General features: G+C 35.5%; 1 protein-coding gene across 1 annotated transcript in view; it reads right to left on the bottom strand.

The window, feature by feature from the left end:
* The window catches only part of ATRNL1 (attractin like 1), a 480,268-nt gene that overhangs the window by 176,848 nt on the left and 280,320 nt on the right, over positions 1–23,100 (bottom strand). The window contains exon 27 of the mRNA XM_090278658.1: positions 8,893–9,000. Within this exon, the coding sequence (XP_090134784.1) occupies positions 8,893–9,000 (108 nt within the window). The remainder of the gene's footprint in view (positions 1–8,892; positions 9,001–23,100) is intronic.

The raw sequence follows: 23,100 nt of genomic DNA, 5'->3' as shown, positions 1-23,100 counted from the left end.
TTTCTCCCTATCACTGGAGAGTGAAAAACAAGGGTATGGTGGATACAGCACAGGATATGCTACTGTGCTTGGTAATATTCACTACATACGCCTTGGTTAAAATCATGCCCCTCATAGGCAGCCGGGGATCTTTCAAGTAACTTGAATCTCTTCCCAATATTACCACTGAGTCACTGATCCAGTTTTCCCACCTGCAAGAAGGGACCTGCGCCTACAACCCCCCACCTTTTTTTGAAACAAAGATGTGATGAAATGAACTTGAATCCAACGCTGCTATCAACTGAGGGAGATGCGACAAAAGGAAAGGGCTGCAGGCTGTATTTTGTTTCCTTTCTCTCCCTGGTAACCATGTTCCTTATCAAAGTGAATTCCGACTCCTACTGCTCATTAAGACTGTCATGTTTTTCACAGACTCATCTGCCTTATAATTGAAATTCTTATTTTAACAGCATTATCTTAATGTTATTGCTAGCTATGGAATGTCTTGTGAAGAGTGCAACATTAAAGTTAATTTGGCCTTACATCTTTGGTAATGGATACTGTCTGGAATATAATTAACTATAGATATTCATACTTGGACTGAAATATTTCAAGGTTTCTTCCTCAATTATTGTAGTCTGTCTTAGGCGGCCCTTACAATGGTTGCTTATCATTTCTCACATCTGACTAGTCCCATTTTGCTCATGGTATTTTGCGTTAGTGTGGCAAAAATCAGAATTCCCAATGATGGGAAGTTTCTTTTTATTTCTCTTTTTTTTTATTGTTAATTAAAGCTGGTTAGGAACTTCAGTTGAGCTTCCCAGGGAGGAAAACCAGATCAGTATTATAATAAGAATTAAGAAAGTACTCCTAGAATTATAGCCAATGTGTAATTTAAAAATATAATATAGTAAATAGAAAAATAGATCAAATTACGTATATTGTTAAGTAGCACCTTCCATTAAGCACGACCTGCAGTTCTTATGATTTAATGTCTACACAATGCAACTAAAACAACTATACACATAATATGCTAATAAAGTAAAACAATCTCAATAAGTTTTCATTCCCATTCAGGTGTGGTTTCCCATTGCTTACTGAATAAATGCCTGGAAGAATATACCTAGCAAATACTGTACACATTACATATTCGATAGGTCAAACCAAAAGACTAATAAGCCTTAGAGATAAATACTAGAAATGAACTTTTAGAATGTTTAAAAGTTACTTCCAATACTAAAATAATAAATCAAGAACTCTAAGATTCAATTAAAATTTAATCTTTGATGCCCAGGATTTGCTTCAAAATAGTCACTGTGGGAGCAGGGTGTTGTGAAGAAGGCATTAGAGAAATGAAACAAGATTGTTTATGAGTCACCAATTGTTAAGGCTGGGCAATATGATTCATTTCTCTGTATGCTTATATTTACTTATTATAAAAGTTAATATTTGACATTAATATTTTATTTATTTAATGGAGCCATTTCATTAAAGATGGCCTCAAAAGGAGCTGAAAAAATATAACTATTTTATGAAGATATTTTTCCAAAGCTACAGTTCTGGATTCGTGTTTTATAGGCACATATTAGATATCCTCTGCTCCCTGCCTTTTATTTTACAATATTCATCAGTTAATATCTGTGCATATATATGAAAAAATTAACATCTGAAGATATGCATGCCTATAAATGGTAGACAGGATTCATCTAACAGAAAAGAAATCCAGGCCTCCTCAAAACCAAACACAACAATGATTTCAACTACATATTAGAATGACAAAACAAAATACAAAAAAATCAACAACACCTAGTGCTGGTGAAGACGCAAAGCAATCGTGACCTTCTGACACTGCTGATGGGAATACAGAATGATACAGCCACTTTGGAAAACTGTTAAAGTTAATCCTACTTTTACCCTATGACCTAGCAGTCTGAGAAGTATTCACCCAAGAGAAACAGAAACATATTTCCATAAAAGATGGTGTGCGAAAGACCTGCATGCAGCCTTACTCACAATAACTCCAGATTGGAAATAATCCAATTGTCCGTCACCTGGTGACTGCATAAATAAATTGCGGTGCATCCACACAATGGAATGTTACTCAGCAAAGGAACATATTACTGATACCGATAATCAAGCTGATGGATCCTGGAAGCATTATGCCAAGTGAAAGAAGAGGCATCAAAGGTGACAGGCTGTATGGTTCCATATATATGACTTTCTGGAAAAGGCAAACTGTAAAAACATCAATCAGATAAGTGGTTGCTAAGGGTTTGGGCAGAAGGACAGGAGTGACTGTAAGGGCACGTGAGGGAACTTTCTGCGGTGATGGACACATTCTGCATCTAGACTGAAGTGTGTACACTACGCGCCGGTATTCATTTGTCAGAATGGATGGAGTAGGGATGAGGGTTTTCATTTCTATAATCTACCTTTCTCTATTGGCCAAAGTTTTATTTTTTTTTAATAGTTAGAATGTTGTAATTTTCTAATCAGAGGAATAAACTAATACTACTTAAAAATTAATAACTAATGTATGACAACAATATGGCCTTGATAATTCAAGAACACATAGTATGTCACATAACATGTCAATAATGTCAACCGCATTTTTTTTCAGTATTTGATAAAACCTGTGCATATGCATTGATAGATGCATTTATGTATGCATTCACCTACCCTTCATTCAATACACTGGGAGACTGACTGCAGGTGTTTTAGTGAATCAACTATTATGATGGAAAGTAATCAGATATTAACCTCTCTATAATAAAATATCTTTATCACTAATTAACCCCCAACTAAATGGTTTCTTTTGATGAATCAAAAGTATTCTGGGATATCACAGGGCTTCAGGTTTATCATCACATGCATCAGTTCCTTATTAGATCGCATGAGAGAATGTGGAGTAACAAACTAGTCGGAGCGAGAAAGAAAGCAGCCCAGCAGGAGAAAGGGATACTTAAAGGGGGAGGTAACGACCATCTAGTCATTCTCCACAGCAGATTCTAAGATGTTCTCGAGCACTGACTAGGTTGTGAGCATCTTTGTGTGTGGTCTGGAGCGCCTGGTATACTGCATCGCTCATTGTCTGGTTATTTTTTCTTTCAGGCCAAATAAATGAGGTCATCAAAATGTAATGTACTTTGAATAAAATGTTACATGGGACTGCTTGGAATGCGACTTATATTAAGACAAAATTATTCTATTTTGAGAATGTACTTTTAAAAAATTCACAAGAACATATAGACACAGAGGTCACAATGTATCATTTAAAAGAGAGATTCGAGGATGACATATATAATACCTACTTCAAAAACTCATAATTTTTGAAAGAGTAAATATATAAATAATTTATAAGCAAAACACTTATGTAGGATATGTGTCTGGGCAGGGAGCTGGTATACGGGACATTTCTATACATTCCTCTTAATTTTGCTGCGAGCTTAAACTGCTCTAAAAAATAAAGATTTTTTAAAAAGTATGTAGATTTAATAATACTTAATACTCGCATTCACTCACATAGAGTACATAGTCATTTACACTTACTTTTACCCTAGGATGAATATATATAGATTTAAATAAAACATACTGGTTGAATAATATTTACAATGAGATTACCAAAAGATTTTGCTGTTCATTCAATATCACTCTTTTCTAAACAAAATTAAGTGTTTATTTTCAAAAATTAAGTATGAGACATTGTGTGTGTATTTTAGTGCGTTAAAGTAAAATAAAGTTGCAAAATTAACTCATTAGAACACCAATATACCTTATTCAGAAAAACCAATAAATAAAGCAAAACAGGGAGTTCTATCTACTTTATAACTCAAATCTCTAGTAAGAGCTTAAATACTGAATTTTCCCCTCATCCTAATTAAACTGCTACTCGCAAGAGTAGGGGCTGTGCTCCTATATTAATTTCTGTATTGTCAAAGCTTGACATATAGGAGGTACACAGTAAGAATTAGATTAGTATTTGAGTAATGAATTAATGAACCAATTAATTAATCTCAACTCTCTATCCCTTGAGCTATCCATATTGTCAGTCACAGACCTTTGCCTTTACCATCAACCTTCTCACTCCCACCCTCAGCAATTTAAAAGAGGTTCTCATGTCTTGGCTGGTGTGGCTCAGTGGACTGAGTGCCAGCCTGCAAACCGAAAGGTTGTCAGTTCAATTCCCAGTCAGAGCACATGCCTGGGTTGCGGGCTAAGTCCCTGGTTGGGGGCACGTGAGAGGCAATCGATCAATGTATCTCTCACATATCAATATTTCTCTCTCTCTTTTTATCCCTCCCTTCCCCTCACATTAAAATAAATAAATAAATAAAATCTTCAAAAGAAAAAGAGATTTTCATATTGCTATCCTAAAATTTCTCCTTAATGATTCTCTTTCATTATTCTCCTTGCCAATATCTAACCCTTAAGAAACCCCACTATCTGCCTTCCACACTTCTGATTCTAGCTTTAAGGTCATCACTATATAAAGTCATTGTCCTCACAACATGCCAAGTTTATTTGGGTTTTCATGGCTCTTCAGTGATCCTTCATCACCTTAAGATAATGTTTTTCATTTATTTCTTCCTTTATTCATGCATTCTTTTTTTTTTTTTTTCTTCCCTGACACTAGCAGAAATAGTTCAATTCTACCAGATAGGCACATTCTTCCAGGCCAAGGAAACAGGGGAAACAAAGACAGGGAAGGGATATTGGGTGGGGATCAGGTGAATGGGGTGAGGTGGCAGGAAATGCCTAGATAGGAAGAAAGGGACTGGACCCCTGGAGGTACACGATGCAGAGGAGTTTCAGGTTTCACTGGAAGAGGATAACCCTTGGGGAATTTGATAGGAGCAGATTGGCCCTCTAGAAAGATCACTTTGGTAGCAATGTGGGAAATAGCCTGAAAGAGGGAGGGAGGTAAATAGCTTCAGGAAGGAAGGTGATTTTAAAAGTTCAGGAAAAAGAAATTCTGAAGGCTTGAAATAGAGGAGGAGGACTGGGGATGGAGCGATGGATTTCAAACATATTTAAGCTGTAGAACAGATAGGGCTCTAGGACAGAAAGTGGAGAAGAGCGAAGGAGGCATCTCAGACAACTCCGGTCCTCTCCCTGAAGCAGCTATCATCGTCTTCCCAGGGAGGGTTTTCTTCTCCTCTATTATCCTTAAATCTCACTCTTATGCCCTCAGCTCACTCTCTGCAGGTGACCTTACTTCAAATATCAGCATAAAAAATGATAAAATTGTCAAGGGCAAACTGCTATCACCTGGATAGGCTCAAAATGTTTTTTAATCTACCCATCATTTTCTTATCTTTTCTTGCCTTTCCAAAATTAATTCTTTCCATGTTGTCCTTCCAAAAATTAATCCTTATACTTGATTCTTTGAACCTCGCTCCCATAATGTACATTTTTCCCCTTCGATATTTTTTCTCCCAAAGAAACTTTCTCTTGAACCTGTCAATTTCTTAAACTACCATCTCATTTCCTTCCTTTGAACAATATCAATGCCCCAAAGTAGTCTACCCCTGTTGTAGGTACTGCCTCATCTCCAACCCTGCCCTACTGTCTGGTTTACACCATTCCATAGAAACTATGTCCTCCAAAGTTCCCAGCGACAAGACAATGACCCAATGTCATCTCCACGCCTAAGTTCCTCTTCACTGACTGCTTAGGATGTGGACGCCACCTTTGCCACCTCATCTTTTTTGCACGCCTTCTTTTTCTTAATTTTAATGGTCTTAAACTTCTCAATTTTGCTTCTTAGCCTGTCGTTTGAATCTTTTTTTCCTTCAATATTCCTCCAACATTTTAATTGTAGGAATTTCCCTAGAATATGCCTTGGATTCTCTTTCTCTTCCCACTCCCACAACTTCAAGTACATGTGAAGAGTTCCCAGCATTATGACTCTAGCTCCGTATTCAGTCAGTTAGTTATCTAGTTCTTTAAATTCTATCTCGTTGCAGTTTTCAAATATGTTTGCTCCTTTACATTTTGACAGCCTCTAGTTAAGGGGCTAACTTCCCAATCGTTTCTCCATTATTCTTCAATACAATCGATGTTACAGTCCAATCTTTCTAAAATTCAAACATAAAAATCTTCTGCTCAAAAAATCTTGCATGTGATCCTCGGCATTCCCTTAAAATTGACTTTCCTACCATACCCCTGCATCTTCTACCTTGATGCCCACAGTTCCTCCCTCATTCAGCTAATTCTGCCTTTTCCTTGTTTCACATACACAGCTCTTCTATCTCTTCTATTTCTGTCCTTTGTACATATTTCTCTCTCAACTTGGTATGTCTCACTGTTACCTTTAACTATTGATATCTTACCTGTATTTAAAGGCGAAGAGCAACTACAATCTTTCAAGAGACTTCGACAATATCCTGAACTTTGAATTCCTTTTAGTCCCTCTTCTTTATGTTTATTGTCCTTTTAGCATTTATCACATATTTTTTATTAGAGTTATTTTTACATCTTATCTCCTTTATTAGTGTGTAAGTTTCCAGAAGACATAGACAATGTCTTCCTATATCCATCTTCTATATGCTTTGCACATAATGAGACTGGTAAACAATTGTTGAGCTAATTTTTCAGCTTCTTTCTGAGATAGACTTTCCGTTATGAAATATGGAAAAAACAATATTGAGTCATTTTTGCTTTGTGTCCCAAGATGTATTGGAGATGGCAAAAACCTTAAGTAATAGCTTCTTTCCCATGAAAAATTTCACATAGACTTCATCTATACAATATTTAGTCTGCTATATTCTTATATGTCATTAATGGTTAATCTGGAGTCTTTCTTCATGAACCAAAATTAAAAGAAGCTTACAATAAATATGAATAAAACTATAAGGTATAAAAAGTATAGCACTATGACCCTTAATTAAAAGAAAAATGTATATTAAGACTTGAGGTAAAATTTCATATTAAATATCCCAAATTTTGACCTAGTTGCTATTTTATTTTCTAAGCAAATTATGAGAACATATGGAAATGTTTACCTAACAGTTTGTCATTATTTGTTTCTCAGGCTCTACATTTAAAATACCTAGCACAATGCTTCCAATATCTGGGATTTCATTTTATAAGATTTCTATTTGATTTAGCAGTATTTTATAAAATTCTTACAGTCGGTTATTTAATAGAGGATATGAACCTGATCCTATTATCTACTAATGCATGTAATGGAAAGAAGTAGGAAATACAAGTTAAATGACTAACTAATTTTACATGAAATGGAAGCAAAAACATATTAAACCGAAACATTAATTAAGTGTAATAACAACTGTCATAGGAAACTATAGCCTAATAAAATATTTAATCAAACATCATAAAATAACTCTTATACACTACCACCACACAAGAAGTTCTCTGAGACAACCTAGATATAACTAGCTTTTGCTGCCGTTGCTACTGACTCACCGATATTAAGATGCTAATATTAGTTTTGTTACTATAGTAAACATTAATATTTTAACATATATACTAGGAACGCATGTTAAAAGTATTTGGCAGTACTAAAAATACCCTACTGTGTTTCCCCGTTTCCCAGAAACATAGTCGGTATGTTCTGCTGAGCACAGATTATTTTGATGGGTCCACTATACTATCTGTTTTACTTGCGAGCAGGTGAAGGATAGGGGTGGGGTTACACATTCAGTCTTTTTTACTCAGAGCTGGAACTCTGCCTCCAAGAATTGCTAAACTGTATTGATGGTTTTACAATAAATATTATAGCCTACTTTTTCCACAGCCTCTTCTTACTTGCAAGACTGCTGTGTAAAATATTGTTCATGCTACTAGCTTTGCTTCAACTGTGACCCGGCCATGTCCTTAAGTAGTGTACTATTCTAAGCTTCCTTGCCACCTGTGTTTTACAGTAATCAAAAATCAAGAACACAAAAGGTAAAAAAAAAAATCATGGGGGAATGTCCTCTAAATACTAGCTTTGCATCATATATGCTCATGAGGTCTGATTCAGTTTCTCTTTTTTTTTTTTCAGAATAACTAAAAATGCTATACAGAATCAATTATAATTGTACCTAAAATTTTAAAGGAGTCTATTTTTATATTCCTTGCTTTCCTTGAAGAAAAGCAAAATATCACGATGCAACTTAGTCACAGGAGCGAATTTTTATTAAAGGGAATAATATATTTCCACTCTGCAGTGTTTCTTAATCTTCCTACTTAAACATCGCACCATATACAAAGTATGAATAAAGCAATAATAAACATACAAGTAAATTACTATGCCTCAAAATGTGTTGATTAGTCCCTAATTGCAATCTGTGGCTTTTGCTTCTTTGGGAATTATTATTTTCAAAAACCATTTCATGCCTTACTTCAGGATCCTAATACCACATTTACTTGCACATAATGATTGCTGTTTCACCATCCTCTGTTTCTGCATTTGCAGTAAAAGAATTTACTAATACTGTCATTACCACAAATAAAAGTGCTTGCTGTATTCTACAATTCTCTACATTCAAGAATGAAACCATATAATTAAAATGCGACTCATCCCTGCCCACCTTTTATAGCCAACTTTCTTAATATAAATGTGAATTGTTAATTAAGGGATATTGAGCACTCCAGGTACTAAATAGGGACCCTTTGTTTCTTCCATCATCCCTATATCTTTAATTCCTTTAGCTCCTACCTGTCAGGGAAAGGCTGCCAGGTGAGCAGTTTGTCACTCCTGCCTAGGCTAATAGATTCTCCGGTGGCTTTTGTTACAGCTCATGTCATACGAGTGAGACTACGCGCCTTGAAAATGGCATAATATATGTCGCTGAATCTTGTCCACCCGAGATAATCAGACTCTGTTTGGCTTCACAAGCAGACGCAGATGAGAGAAGCAATATAAATATGCAAATCACAGAGGCCCCCTTTCGGCACCGCTGTTCCTACCTCTAACGGGCCTCGCAGAAAGTCTGTCTGTTCAGCTCCTACTTCCAGCGCTACGTCAACGGAAGCAAAGGGACGGCTGGCCATCTGCTGTCGCTCTCGAAGCAGTTGCTGGAGAGAGTTAAAAAATGATTTGTTTTAAGATAGGTTTAAAACCCGTTAATTTCAACAACACCTGGTTCTATTTTGAACAAATGGCACTCAAAACTTAGAAGTCATCTAGAACACGTATCCACATGTAGATCGCCGGAAATGAAAGTGGTTTTCTCTCGGTGGCCTGAGTTCTATTACCATCGAGGCTTTAAATGCATGGCGCCTGCAGAGGACTTCTCCCTGACCTAATGAAATGGACTCAAAAGCATTTTGAAAACACCAGATGAGCAGTGTTCCTTAAGTAAGAAGGGCTATTATGAAAATAGCTCTGCCAGGTTTTCCCACTCTAACTCATGCTGTTGTCTTAGCTGGAAGGAAATAACAGTCAAAATGTTTAAGCAATGTTAATGAAAAGTTGTCAAATGCATTAACAGAGATGAAAGGAACATATACCTTGTAAGACTACATCTTCTAAGTCATTAAGATACCCTGTCAATCGCTAAGGAACCAGCCGTTATTATTGGCAGCACTTGTAACTTGATTCAAAGCCTCTCTGTTCATTATTGAAAACGAGGAGTGATTAGTACATGGCAAAACTTTTGTGCCAGGGCTTCCCCTCCAGATATTCGTTTCTTTATCCTGGGCTCATTCTTGGCTCTGGCCAAGCTACTATCAATAAACTAGCAAGTCCCAATCACTTTCAAGATAATTTATATTTCGGCCTCTCCTTGTAATTACAATATTCATTAAGTTATGATAGGAAAAAAATTGATGACCAGCACTAGATATTGCACATCTTGCCCTTCTTATTCCACACAGCTAATAAAAATTATTATTAAATATTAAAAGTGGATGAGCAATGCAATTAAATACCCTTTCAAACGAGGAGAAAATTGTATCATTGAAGAAAAGCAAAATCCTTGAACACAATGAGTGGTTTCATTATTCATTGAGATTATTTTAATTCACTGGCATTAACTTAAAACATTAACTGGCCTTTGAATGTAAATGTATATAGTACTGTGATGCAACATTCATAAAATTTGCTTTTAGGTGATGAAAGAACACAAGCCAACACCTGATGGCAGTTTATTCTTTAACATTTTGTTCTAACACTTGTGGCACAGTATTGATGCTATTCATGAAATGTGCAGCTAAAATATAATTTAAGGCCTTGCTTTGCTATTATTAAAAAGAGAACATCCATGGGCCAATATGGGGTAGAAATAATACAACCATTATGGAGTAACAGTTTTTTCTTAAAATGAATACATCTGTATCTATATCTATCTATACATGTTATATCTATGTACAAATATAAGAAGTAATAAAAACATACTAAAACATTTAAAGTAAAAATAAATGTGATCCAAACCACCAAATTATTTGCTTTAATATAAACTCAAAATTATATTATTAAAAACACAGCTGCTAGCAAATAGAATCTTGTTTGGGCCTCTCTCAATAGGGGTGGCCAGTTGAATACTGTGTCTATGCAAATGAGAACAATATTATTTCAAATGCCAAGGGACACCAAATGTAGACAACACCACCCTCTTTGTGGTAAAAACATATATATACACCAACACACACATACACACACACACACACAAATATACATCTACCTTTCCTATAGAAATATGCAAGTAGGCTTGAGAAAATCACAAATTATAGTTTAGGTTTGAACACAATTTTCTAACCTTTGTATTAAAATGTTTCTTTATTAATACTAGTTCCCCTCAGCTTACCATGGTGGCTCATATAAGTACATGATTTTTAACAAAATGAACAGCTTCTATTTATTCATCTTTCCTTTCCCCTAATTCTAAAAGGTCTACAGAATAAAACTAATACATAGTTGATATCACACATTGTAATATAAATCTACAAATATTCCATATTCACTATCTTTGATAAAGAATAGAGTTTTCTGGATTATAATATGTTATTGTGATCCCAACATTCATAATAAAGAAAAACCAATAATAGTCATAGTTTTTGCTCATCTTTTTATTTATTAGTAGAATACAAAAGAATTTTTAAAGATTCCAGTTTGTCTTCTGACCTTTGAGTTTCTGTCACTTTTTAAGAATTGAATGTCTACTGTGGTATTCTTGGCAAAGAAGAAAAAAAAAATTGTTCTTGTCCAGGACAGTGTCATTATTGTTTGTAAACAAGACATGCTAAAATAAAAATAATTAGGACAGAAAGGTAGTATATAGTAAAGGGTACAAATAGGGAATCAGGTGAATGAACTTACTCCAGGTCACTTAGCAGAGGCCTGGTTCAAGGACTCTGGCTGACATACTGAGTTTCTGACTTGGAGAAATGAATGTAAATGTTCTGACTTGGAAACTTGGGAACGATAAATCACTTTCTCCAAAAAACCCTCTTGCTTTGATGTGATGGCCTAAACCAATATCATGGGAAAATATTATTTGCTACTAATTTCTGGCCCTCAGTTTCCTCCCTCCTGCTGGTATGTACTATTTCCCAAAATTTGCCCCCTCCGTGTCAAAACAAAGAAGAGGTAAATAGCAGGCCTACAATTTAAATTGTCAAAATTTAATAAAAGTACTGACAAATGATATAGCTACACTTGAGTTAGAAGGACCTGTGTTTGCATACAAGTTTTTACAACAACGTACTAGTTGTTTCAGCTTAACTAAATTACAGTGATCCCTCGCTTACCACGGGTATTACGTTCTAGGCACCACCCCCCATAGGTGAAAATCCGCGAAGTAGGAACCTTAGATTTATTTTAGTATTTATATATATTTTAAGGCTTTATAAACCCTTCCCACACACTTATAAACCATTCCCACTCCCTTATTAACCTTTTCCACACTTTTATAAACACTACTTATGTTCTTAAACATACTCTACACTCTTAAACCTACGTAACTTTAACAACATACATATACAGTATCGCAAAGTCCCGCGATAGAGTGAAAAATCCGTGATAAATAATTAAATATAATATTTTTAAAAATCCCGCGATACAGTGAGGCTGCGATAAGTGAACCACAATATAGAGAGGGACTGCTGTATTGAGACTTTTCTAAGCCTCAACATTTCTCATCTGAAAAGTGGGGTTATTACCTGCACCGCAGAGGTTTGTTTCGAGTACCAGTTTCTCCACCCACTACTTACTGGACCCTAACCAAACTATGTTTCATGCCTTTCTAATGCTTATTCTTTCTCTCTGTGAAGAGGAAATAACAGTGATATACGGTTGGGACAGAAGAGAGAATGCCCTTGGATTGCAGAATGCAGAGTCTGGCACATTGGGGACATTCACTAGCTGTTCATTGGTACAATTATGATGTTGCATTTCAGGCACTAATTTTGGCTTTTAAGATAGCACACTAATTACCACAGGGCCATTTTCTTCAGCACTAGTGACACATTTTGCTCTACTTGTCTCCCTTTTAACAAATGTTGCAAATTCATGTGACAGTTGGAAAATGTCATAATTGTGGGAAAATAAATTTAGATTTGGAACTGCTTTCAGCCAATTGCAACTAAGAATGATAAAAACTCAACCTAAGAATTAAGAAACTATAGAGTACTTTCTTAAGAACTTCCAAAAATAATTCATTTGGTGAGTATGATTTTTATATAAAATGAAGTTTAACACGTTGTACATCCATAAGAAGCCATATAACAGATGATCCGTTTTTTAACTAATCTGCTATTGCCAATTACTCAACAGAAAGATAAAGCCAAGAGAACAAATTGATCATAATACAATAGACATTTTATAACTAATCTGCTATTGCCAATTACTCAACAGAAAGATAAAGCCAAGAGAACAAATTGATCATAATACAATAGATTGTAATCATGCTACCATAAACGTTGTGAAGAAATTTAAAAACGAAAGAGATGTTCTTAGCATCATGTTTGTTGTCCATAACTGTTTTACTATTCAAATCTCTTACAAAGCCAATCACAAAATTAAAAATAATATAAAAATCCATGCCTAACTAGGGCAAATGTTAATTCTATCAAATGTACACATATATGATCATTCTTCCATTCAATATCACTACTTCAAATATTGTAGCATTCTCCAAATTTCATACTAGCCAAGTTTTCAACTACCCTAAAGACATACATCTCTCTGATAGACTTCAGGATAATAACTTTTAAAAACACACATACAACAGAACAGCAATTAACTCTGTCCCCAGCTGTCTTCATAGTCCTTCCTCCCATGTCTAGGTTCTGTCCATTTTTCTCCCACCACCAAATGTCCTTCTACTCCACCCCAAGCTTGAAGCGATTATCTTTCTTATGAATTATTAGATTAGTAGCATACTATCTCTTTGTATCTTTATGCTTCTCTGAAATCTTCTTTAATGCAAAAATCTATTTTTATTTGTATTTGATTCCCTACAGCACTTAGCTGGTGTTCAACGGTTTTGATGAATGAACAAGGAATGAGTGGACTAAAGTATAAAATTCTGTATTATCTGAGTGGGAGTGAAGGCCAGTTAGGATAAAACTGATTTTAATTATGAATTACCCTTTAAAAACCATGATGTGCTCTTTAATATTTTAGAATTTATAGCTTATCCTGCAAAGTAAGTGGATATTGATTTTTTTTTAGAATGGGACAATTTTGTGAACCTGTATTTCAAATAACAGCAAGTTACATATTGCTCATCTACCTTATTGCAATACTGAAAAGATTATGAAAAACTGCCATGAAGTCATCATAATACATTCGTATTTTTAATAAAAATTACATTCCTAAGTTTTTGGAAAGGTATAAAAAGAGCCATCAAAATGACTTATTATTAATCTTGAGCTTACATTTATAAAATGAACAAAGTATTTGAATGAGAGATTAAATATTTCATGAAGAGTATTTCTCTTACTAACAAAATCACATAGAACATAGTATGTAAGTAAACAATCGACGTTGTTCTTTTGGAGTTAGGATGGTGTGAGGAAGTAAACAGACATGGCAATATATTTTAGTGTTTTTTAATTAGGAAAGTATAATATTCTATCATTTTATATAACTAAATCTGCAAGGCACAGTCCTCAGCTCTTATGCAGAACAATGGGAATCTTTTGCTCTTAGTTTTCCAGTCTGAACTGGTTTTTGTAGACAATGATGTTGGTACCTCATGGGAGTGGCTTGTCATACCCTTTAGTTTAGGTTATCGCAATTGCTTTTTTCCAGGCTACACTTCATAAGGCTAGAGCTGCCATAGATAGTGAGTACTCTCCCAGATCAAGGTAGAAATGAAAACCTTCTGGAAAGGATTCACAATTCTAGATGCCATTAAGAACATTTGTGATTCATGGGAAAGGGGCAAAATATCAGCATTAACGGGAGTTCGGAAGAACTGTCATGGGCAGCATTGAGAGGCTCAAGACCTCAGTGAAGGAAGGAACTGCCGCTGTGGCGGAAATAGCCAGAGAATGAGAATTAGAATGAAGATGTGACTGAACTGCTACAATCTTCTGTTGGAACCTAAACAGATGAAGAGTTATCCCTTATGGATGAGGAAGGAAGTCACTTCTTGAAATGGTTTATATTCCTGGTGAAGATGCTGTGAAGATTGCTGAGCACTGGCTGGTGTGGCTCAGTGGATTGAGCGCTGGCCTGCAAACCAAGGGTCTCTGGTTCGATTCCCAGTCAGGGCACGTCTGGGTTGCAGGCAAAGTCCCCAGTTGGGGGCATGTGAGAGACAACAATACATTAATGTTTCTCTCCCTCTCTTTCTACCTCCCTTCTCCTTTCTCTAAAAATAAGTAAATAAAATCATTTTTTAAAAAAGGTTGTGGAAATGACAACAAAAATTTAGAATATTATACAAACTTGGTTAATAAAGCAGTGGTGTGTTTTAAGAGTACTGACTCCAATTTTTTAAAAAGTTCTACTACGGGTAAAATGCTATCAAACAGCATCACACGCTACAAAAATCGCTCAGTGTGGTAGACATCAATGTTGTCTTCTTTTTGGAAACTGCCACAGCCACCCCAGCTTTCAGCGACCACCATCCTGATCAGTCAGCAGCCACCAACATCCAGGAAAAACCCTCCACCCGCAAAAAGACAAGGACCCCACTGAAGGTTCAGATGATGGTTAGAATTTTTTAGCAATAAAGTATTTTTAATTGAGTTATGCACATTGTGTTTTAGACAGAATGCTATTGTACTCTTAATAGACTACAGTAGAGAGTCAACATAACTTTTATATGCACTGAAAACCAAAAAATGTGTTGCTCATTTTATTGTGGTATTCACTTTACCACAGTGAACTAGAACCAAACCCACCATATCTCCGAGGTATGCCTGCATTTACTTAGCCTGGATTTGAAAACAACAAAGCTTTATCTATTTCTTAGTGAGCAAAACCAGAAGGTATGCAAAGATATTGCTAGAATTTTTGAAGGTAGCTTCAGGCAATCATAAAATTAAAATTTGGATTTGTAATCCTTTTCTTTGTTGATATAGAAGACATCACTGATTTAGACTTTGCCAAAGATGATCTCACTTCTGGATGAAGCAAATCATACACAATGGATTCATCTAGAATAGTCAAAAACGCAGCCATTGCTTGATACGAGACCACTCTTTCTGGTCAGCAACAGGAAACACAATAGACCATTGCACAGCAATATTTGATTTTCTTTTGTTTGCACTTACTGAAATTGAAACAGAAAGTCAAAAAGTGAAATGTTTATTGCCAAATTTAAGGATTACGCTGATCACTTAAAAGTCCTGATTAATAGTATACAGAAGTCTTCTTTGTTCAACATATTCTTATATAAACAAGTAGATTAAAATATTACAGAAAAAGATCACTACAGGAAACATAAAATGATGGGGGAAAGAGAGACAGTGGTAGGAGGAAATGCTTCACAGTGATCACGGACCTCTGAAGAAATGAGAGTTGACCTGAACCCTTGAATTCTCCGTATAGGCATGCATCCCCAAAACTCAGAAATTTAACACACGAAAGTATATTTCTTGCTCATAGAAAATCTTCTGTAGATCCAGGCTACTCCCCATCTGGCAACTCAGCAATCATGAGACTCTCTCATCTCAACTCTAGGATTCCTTGAACGTAAGTGCAGAAAAGAAACTAGTGAATCCTGCCCCAGGCAGTGTGGCTCAATTGGTCGGGTGCTGTCCTGCAGTCCGAAAGGTTGCTGGTTCAATTCCCAGTTGGGGCACATACCTGGGTTATAGGAAAGGCAACCCTGATTCATGTTTCTCTCACTCATCAATGTTTCTTTCCCTTTCTTTCTCCTTCCTTTCCCCTCTCGCTAAAATAAAATTTAAAAAAAAAAATTAAATTAAATTAAAAAAGAAACTAGTGAATCCTGTATGGACTTTTCATGCCTCAGACCAGAAGTAACGTATATCATTTTCCATCAATAGTCATATGGGCCACTCTAATGACCCAAAGGCCAGGACCTGTAGGGAAACTGTGCAATCCTGGGTAAATGAAACAGGGGAAGCCAAAAAAGAGGATTTCAGGCAGAGGGAAGAGGAAGCGCAGAGTTCCTGAGGCAAGTCAGAGCTTGATGCTTTCAAGAAACAGAGAAAAGGCTGAGTCTTATTCAGCAAGGTGGCAAGGAGCAGAATGGTCAAAGGATAATTTTGGTTTCACCAAGGTTAAAAGAAATGAAATTATATATATATATATCAATCATCAGGCACCACAGGACCCAAATGAATCAGATTCATTATTTTTTTTAACATAATTTTTCTTTGTATTGCCCAGAGAGTCCATTCTTATGATGTGAGAAGTAGTTTGGAACAAACAGGCAAAAGAAGTAGGCTTTACCATCCAAATAAAGTTAAAGACATAAGCCAGAAAACAGCAACAGTAGTTAATCGCAAATACAATAAGCATCAAAAGATCAATTTTGTATGTAACCTTTTTTAATATAAAAGGCCAGGTGGTTTTAATTTATCTGAGCAAATCAAAATGAGCAAAAGGATGAGTAGCGAAAAGGTCATTTAAACGCCACAATCCCAGAATGCATACTTAATATATTACTCCTCAAAGAGCAAAATGGAAAGCTGGATAATTTCAAATTTTGAAACCTGCACTTGAAAAAAAAATTTTTTTCCCCTACTGTGAGAGGTCTAAGTTGTAAGGGAAATACATGCCCTGCTCTCAAGAAGAGCAAATTAATGTCCATGACAAGAGGGGCACAATATGAAGTCAACATTGATGAGTAGAAATAAAAAAGCAGTTGATTACAATAGACATGCCAGTAATTTATGACTGAAGGCCTTTGTTACAATGAATCCCAAATCAACCCTTCAGTAGTTTCTCCCTTGCTCCTTAAGAATTAATCTACTAAAGAAAGGTGGTTTCTTTTTTTCTCCCTGATTCTGGGAATCCATACAAAGTTCAAGATCCAATTCTGAACCATATCATGCTAGCTTCTAGGTTAAGAAATTCTAAATGCAACATAATCCATTTAGGTTTTTCATTTAGTGTATAAGGAGTTCATGTTGAACATTTAGGTAGTTTGTGACAATAATCTGGAAGTTCTTCAGGAGGTACTTAAGTCTTCCTGGAGACATAAATGACTCAGAAATTGGCATTTTCATCTTATTCAATATTTTAAAAAGATTTCTTTTCTTTAAGGGAAATGTGATTATTTTGCTATTAGCTAATGGAGTCATTTTCAGTTCAATGTTGAGAAACTCAAAAATGATTCTTCTGTGAAATGTTTCCTTGTGAAACAGAACGTCTGTTAATTATAATTTTTTAAGTCTTTATTTGGAAGGTACTTATGATGTTCATTGACTAATTAGTGTGAAGGGTTAATAATCACTGTTTTTTTTTTCAATCTTTTGTGAATGAAGACATATTTTAATAACTAATTTAAAATTTTAAAAATATTTTAAATCTAAAGGGCAGTTTAAAAGCATAGATTACTCATGACTGATAGAAATTGGCTTTCTTACGTACTTGGAAGAGTGTGTTAAATCACAAAAATCAGAATGTAAGAAAATAAGAAAACCAATGGTCATGGCAGACTCACTGGACTAATTCTCGGAGCTAGAAAGAAACCTAGAGGTCACCTAGTTCAATTTTCTCATTTAAGCACAGTCCAAAGTGCGAAGACGTTTCTGATAAGTGGTGATCCGGCACTCTCCAATACATAGAGCAAAAGAACTACTTTTTAGTAAGTTGCTATTTTTTTCCCCAAAGATTTGTAACATTGTTAAAAAGTTCAATCAACTGAGAGAAAACCTATTCTTGGGCTCTTTTTGGACCATGAAAGTTAAATGGGACACTTCTGATCTCATTTACTAAAATTCCTTTAAATACATATTGAGTGTTTGAAACTTTTCTCATGTCTTCAAATTAAACAATTCCAGTATCTTACAATGTTCATTCATTATTCATGCAAGTGTCCTGGGAACTCTAGTGTTCTGAGAAGAAGATCATGCAGTGACATTGAAGAGATAAGAAGCATAGTCCTGTCCTCAAGGAGCTTACTCGGTTTTATAAGGAGGACAAAACTGTTTCTCATGAAACATGGTTCTCAGGATTCTTTCAACGTCCCTCTTAAAATGTAAAATGAAAACAATATTATAGACAAGAAATGATTAGTATAGGAGGCTGTAGAATTATTTCTCTTAATGTATTGGAAATTAACATGCATTTTTAAAATAGATTTTTTTTTGTTTCATTTTTGAAACCATTATGGTATTGGACCCAATCAACAATTCCATGAACTTTGATCAAAACAAGTATTCCCTAGTGCACTGTTGGTGGGAATGCAGACTGGTGCTGCCACTATGGAAAACAGTATGGAATTTCCTCAAAAAACTAAAAATGGAACTGCCTTTTGATCCAGTGATTCCATTGCAAGGATTATACCCAAAGAATCCTGAAACCCCAATTCAAAAGAACCTATGCACCCCTATGTTCATAGCAGTGCTATTCACAACAGCCAAGTGCTGGAAACAACCTAAATGCCCATCTGTAGATGAGTGGATCAAAACACTGTGGTACATTTACACAATGGAATACTACGCAGCAGAAAGAAGGAACTCCTGCCATTTGTGACAACAAGGATGGAACTAGAGAGAATTATGCTTCACAAAATAAGCCAGGCAGTGAAAAGCAAATACCATGTGATATCACCTAATACAGGAAAGTAATGAACAACACAAACTAACGAGCAAAACTGAACCAGAGGCGTGGAAACAAGGAGCAGACTGACACTGACCAGGCAGGAGTGGGGGAGGGAGAGAAGGGGGGTAAGTAGGGGAAGGATTTAGTAAAGGAACGTGTATAAATGACCCGTGGACATGTACAACGGGGAGGGATATGATTGTGGGAGAAGGGGTGGGCTGGGTGAGGGGGAGCAATGGGGGAAAAAGTGGGACACCTGTAATAGAACAACAATAAATAAATTAAAATGAAAAAGAAACAACAACAAAAACAAGTATTCCCTACTTAACACTTCTTCAAGTAATTTTTAAAATTTAAAAGAAGAATTTCATATTATACTCATTTAATTTTTCATGTTTGTTGTTGTAATTGTTTTTAACCTATTTTTCCTTGAGTACAGAATTCTCTGATCCTTTGAACTTCCAACTAACAGTTATCTCTCCCCATATTGCCATTCGTGTTGAGCTACTATTCTATTTTCCTGACCAGTTCAACACCATTTGATGGCAAAGAAAAATATAAAGGAAGTGAGTTAACTTACTTGCTAGTAATTCAAGGCAAAACATAGAATCCACCCAGAGAATGACTTTTTTGTTTAATTCCAAGACTTCCTCCATATAGTGATGTGAAAAAACAGAACAGATAAGGTATATGGGTTTAGAAACATTTGTTACTTTTACAGGTTACATCCACATATCAACTCCGGGAGAAAATAGGTTGAGGGTATCTAAGATGTCCCTTAGGTAGCAGACTATGAACACTTTCTTTGATTTTCAAACCTTGTGAAATTATCCTTTCTTTATTGTAAAAATTCATCCAAAACACACCCTCCCTAGACTATCCCCTGAAGAACTACTTTGGATTTGGTGAGAAATAGACAATTTCAACTCTGTGAATGGGCAATGCTTCTGGCTGAGACGAAATAGGGTAAGAATTAGGAAAGATTCATTTTTGGAATTTACTTGAAGAATTTTTAACTCGCAAAGGCAAACTAATTTTACTTTGAACTGTACTCATAATTTTAAATTAAAAACATATAATCTTTAAACTTCAATGATTTTATCCCCAAAATTTGACAAAGTAAGGAGACTTGATTCAATTTGAACACTTCTAGATTGTTGGAATTTTATTCTTTACCTGTATTTTATTATTTGATGTAATTTAGTATTCTAATAGTATTTAATGAGTTATCTAATGTGGCATTAGAAATTGTTAAGACATAATCTGAAATTGTAAACAGACTGGGAATAAATTTCCAGTTCTAGATATTGAGTATTATTAAAGTTGATTTGATGTATGTACTGCTCCAACCCACTTCAGAGCTTTCTGGGAGTAAAATCAAAGTTTGCCTCCATGGGTACCAGAAGAATACCCAAAGAAGCAGTGGTTGGAATTGGCACCCTTCCTCCTAAACGTGGGAATTAAGATTCCTTGGCAAATTGCTGATCTACTCCCCAGGGTGTATAAACACTCCCATGGTTGACCGTAGGAGGTGGAATGACTTGCTCTATTGATGAACTGGGGTGCCTTCAACTCAGGTCTGTCTCTCTTCCTCTTAGAAGCTAACCTGCCTACAGATAATGTGAATCCTCCTCTGATCCTTCATCTCATAACTTCTTATCTGGGAAGGTCCCCACGGAGGAAGTCATGCTCCAGTTGAGCATCACCTATGGCAAGTGACAAAATCTGCCTAGTTCTGGAGTTCAAAATTAGCAAACTCAATAGGCTTATATACCCAAAGCCATTTACTTGTTAAATTTACATTTGTTTAGAACCCAGGCAGGGAAAAGACTGCTAACGACTGCCTCCCCCTCCCACCAACAATATCTATACTATTACCCAGTATTCATTTTTCTATCTACTTCAAAGAAAAAACATCAGATTTTGTGAAATCCTTTGCTGGAGTCAAACTATATCATATCAGCAGGATATCCTTGCTGTATCAGCCAAGTTATCCTAACAAAAAAAAAAAAAAAAAAAAAAAAAAAAAATGAACACCACTGCTTTTACTTAATAAATGAATAAATGTTTAATCAGGATACCTAACTTTATTTTAGTGTCTCTTGCCATTTGATCAAACATAGCTTTTCTACAGACACTTTGAAATCTATTTCGCTAAAATCTTGGGTGTATATATACCTACCTCCTATATTCCTTTTCCTTACTTTTATGTACTCTAAAATGACATGATCAATTTTCCCTCTCTCAGGACTTCCATGCCCCCAACCTGGTTAGTAGTTTTTCCCACTGTCCTCCCTTCCTTCTGAGAGGCGAAGCTGTCAGCAAAACAAGTCAAGAACTGATCATATCTTCAGCTTTCGGCAGAATGTGCTTTCTAGCAGATGCCCAGATGATTTCTATTCCCTTACACTTACTCTATCTTGACTTGGTGCCAGTTTTGTAATCTGTCTTGGGACAAAGACAATTTATCATAGGTCATGCAATTATGACTGCACACACTTTCGGCTCAAGGGATATGTTTTGGAATTAAATCAAGTGCAGCACTCATTAGAACAAAAACCACATACCATCTCTAAAATGTAAATAATCTGATTCATGTATGCATTTCCATTTATTACACCCTTATATTGATATTATCTTGGCTCACAAGCACCAATTCTCCATCTCAGCACTATCACATGACCAAGTCTCCGCATGCTTCCAATGCTTTTTTTTTTTTCTCCTCTCTCTCTTAAGATAGGGTGAGTGAATTTCTCTGGTGAAAAATGTAGTCAACTTTACTGAATCAGTCATTAGGAAATTGAGAGTCGTCCACAATGCAAGATGCTTTGCTAAAGCTGTGGAGACCAGCAAGAAACAGGACAGAGTGCTTGTTTTCTAGATTGATCCTCTACTTCGAATTGAGATTTAAAATATGAAATGTTAACTTACAATCAAAGGTTTTAATGATAAAGTAAGTCAGAAATGTAAATGTGTGATCAGTTGTCAAATGAGTGCCATGAACAAGTGCTATGACTTCAGAAAAAGATACTATTTCCATGGCCTATACTAGCACCAAAGGCCTCGACAAGTCTGTGAGATAAAGCTGACCCTTGGAGGATTTGTAGGACTCGAACAGACTGTATCATATTAATTACGTAATAATCTGGATCAGAATAATTCTTTTATTTTATAACTATGTTTTATGAGAATGAATAAAACCCTTTTCCTTCAATCTACACATTCCTGTATATTATTTCTTCTCATTTGTCAAACTCTACATACGTTGTTTTTACTTCTTGCCTCCTTTGGCCTGGAATCTCTCAAACTATCTCGTCTGCCTTTTCTATTCCTTTTTAGGTACAGTAACCACAGAAAATAAGTTTTTACTCTTCAAACACACTGGAAAAAGTCTGTGATATCAGGATTTGAAAAAGATAACTACATTTACATCAGCTATTTCTTTGACATAAGCGCTGCTCACCTAGCACTACAATACATAGTATTTGGACATGCATGCTATCCAAATGTGGGACATGCCAGCAAATAGCCAGGTAATGTTACTACAGCATTGTTAATTAAGGTTTTGTTAAGAAACCAGCTTGTATCCACAGACAAGTTGAAGGCAAAGTAGGTCAAAACTCAAATAATTATTAATTATTGGAAAGGGAATTAATTTTTATAAATACGATTAAAATGGGCCTGAAAATTTAACTGGTCTCTGTTACTTTTCAACCAACTCTTCTCCCCATCAATAATAAAAGCAAAGGATGTAGCCTAAATTATTTCTCAGTCCACTGAATGCTACAGTTTCAGGCCTAAGTAAACAATTATAATTTATTGTATTTTCCCAAATCATTACCTACTTTCTTCAAAAAAATGAGGTGATTAACTAAGTCAATGTTACTCTAATTTAAGTGTTGTGTGCAGTTCAAAAAAGAGAGACCAAAGACCATCTTTTAATTGAAGTTAGAAGTTACTGTAAACTCATTAGTCGAATTTAT

This window comes from Furipterus horrens, unplaced genomic scaffold (assembly GCF_987537825.1).
Source record: "Furipterus horrens unplaced genomic scaffold, mFurHor1.1.pri manual_scaffold_5, whole genome shotgun sequence".
Taxonomy (NCBI): Eukaryota; Metazoa; Chordata; class Mammalia; order Chiroptera; family Furipteridae; genus Furipterus; species Furipterus horrens.
The sequence above is the reverse complement of the archived record's forward strand: the minus strand, read 5'-3'. Positions and strand labels throughout refer to the sequence as shown.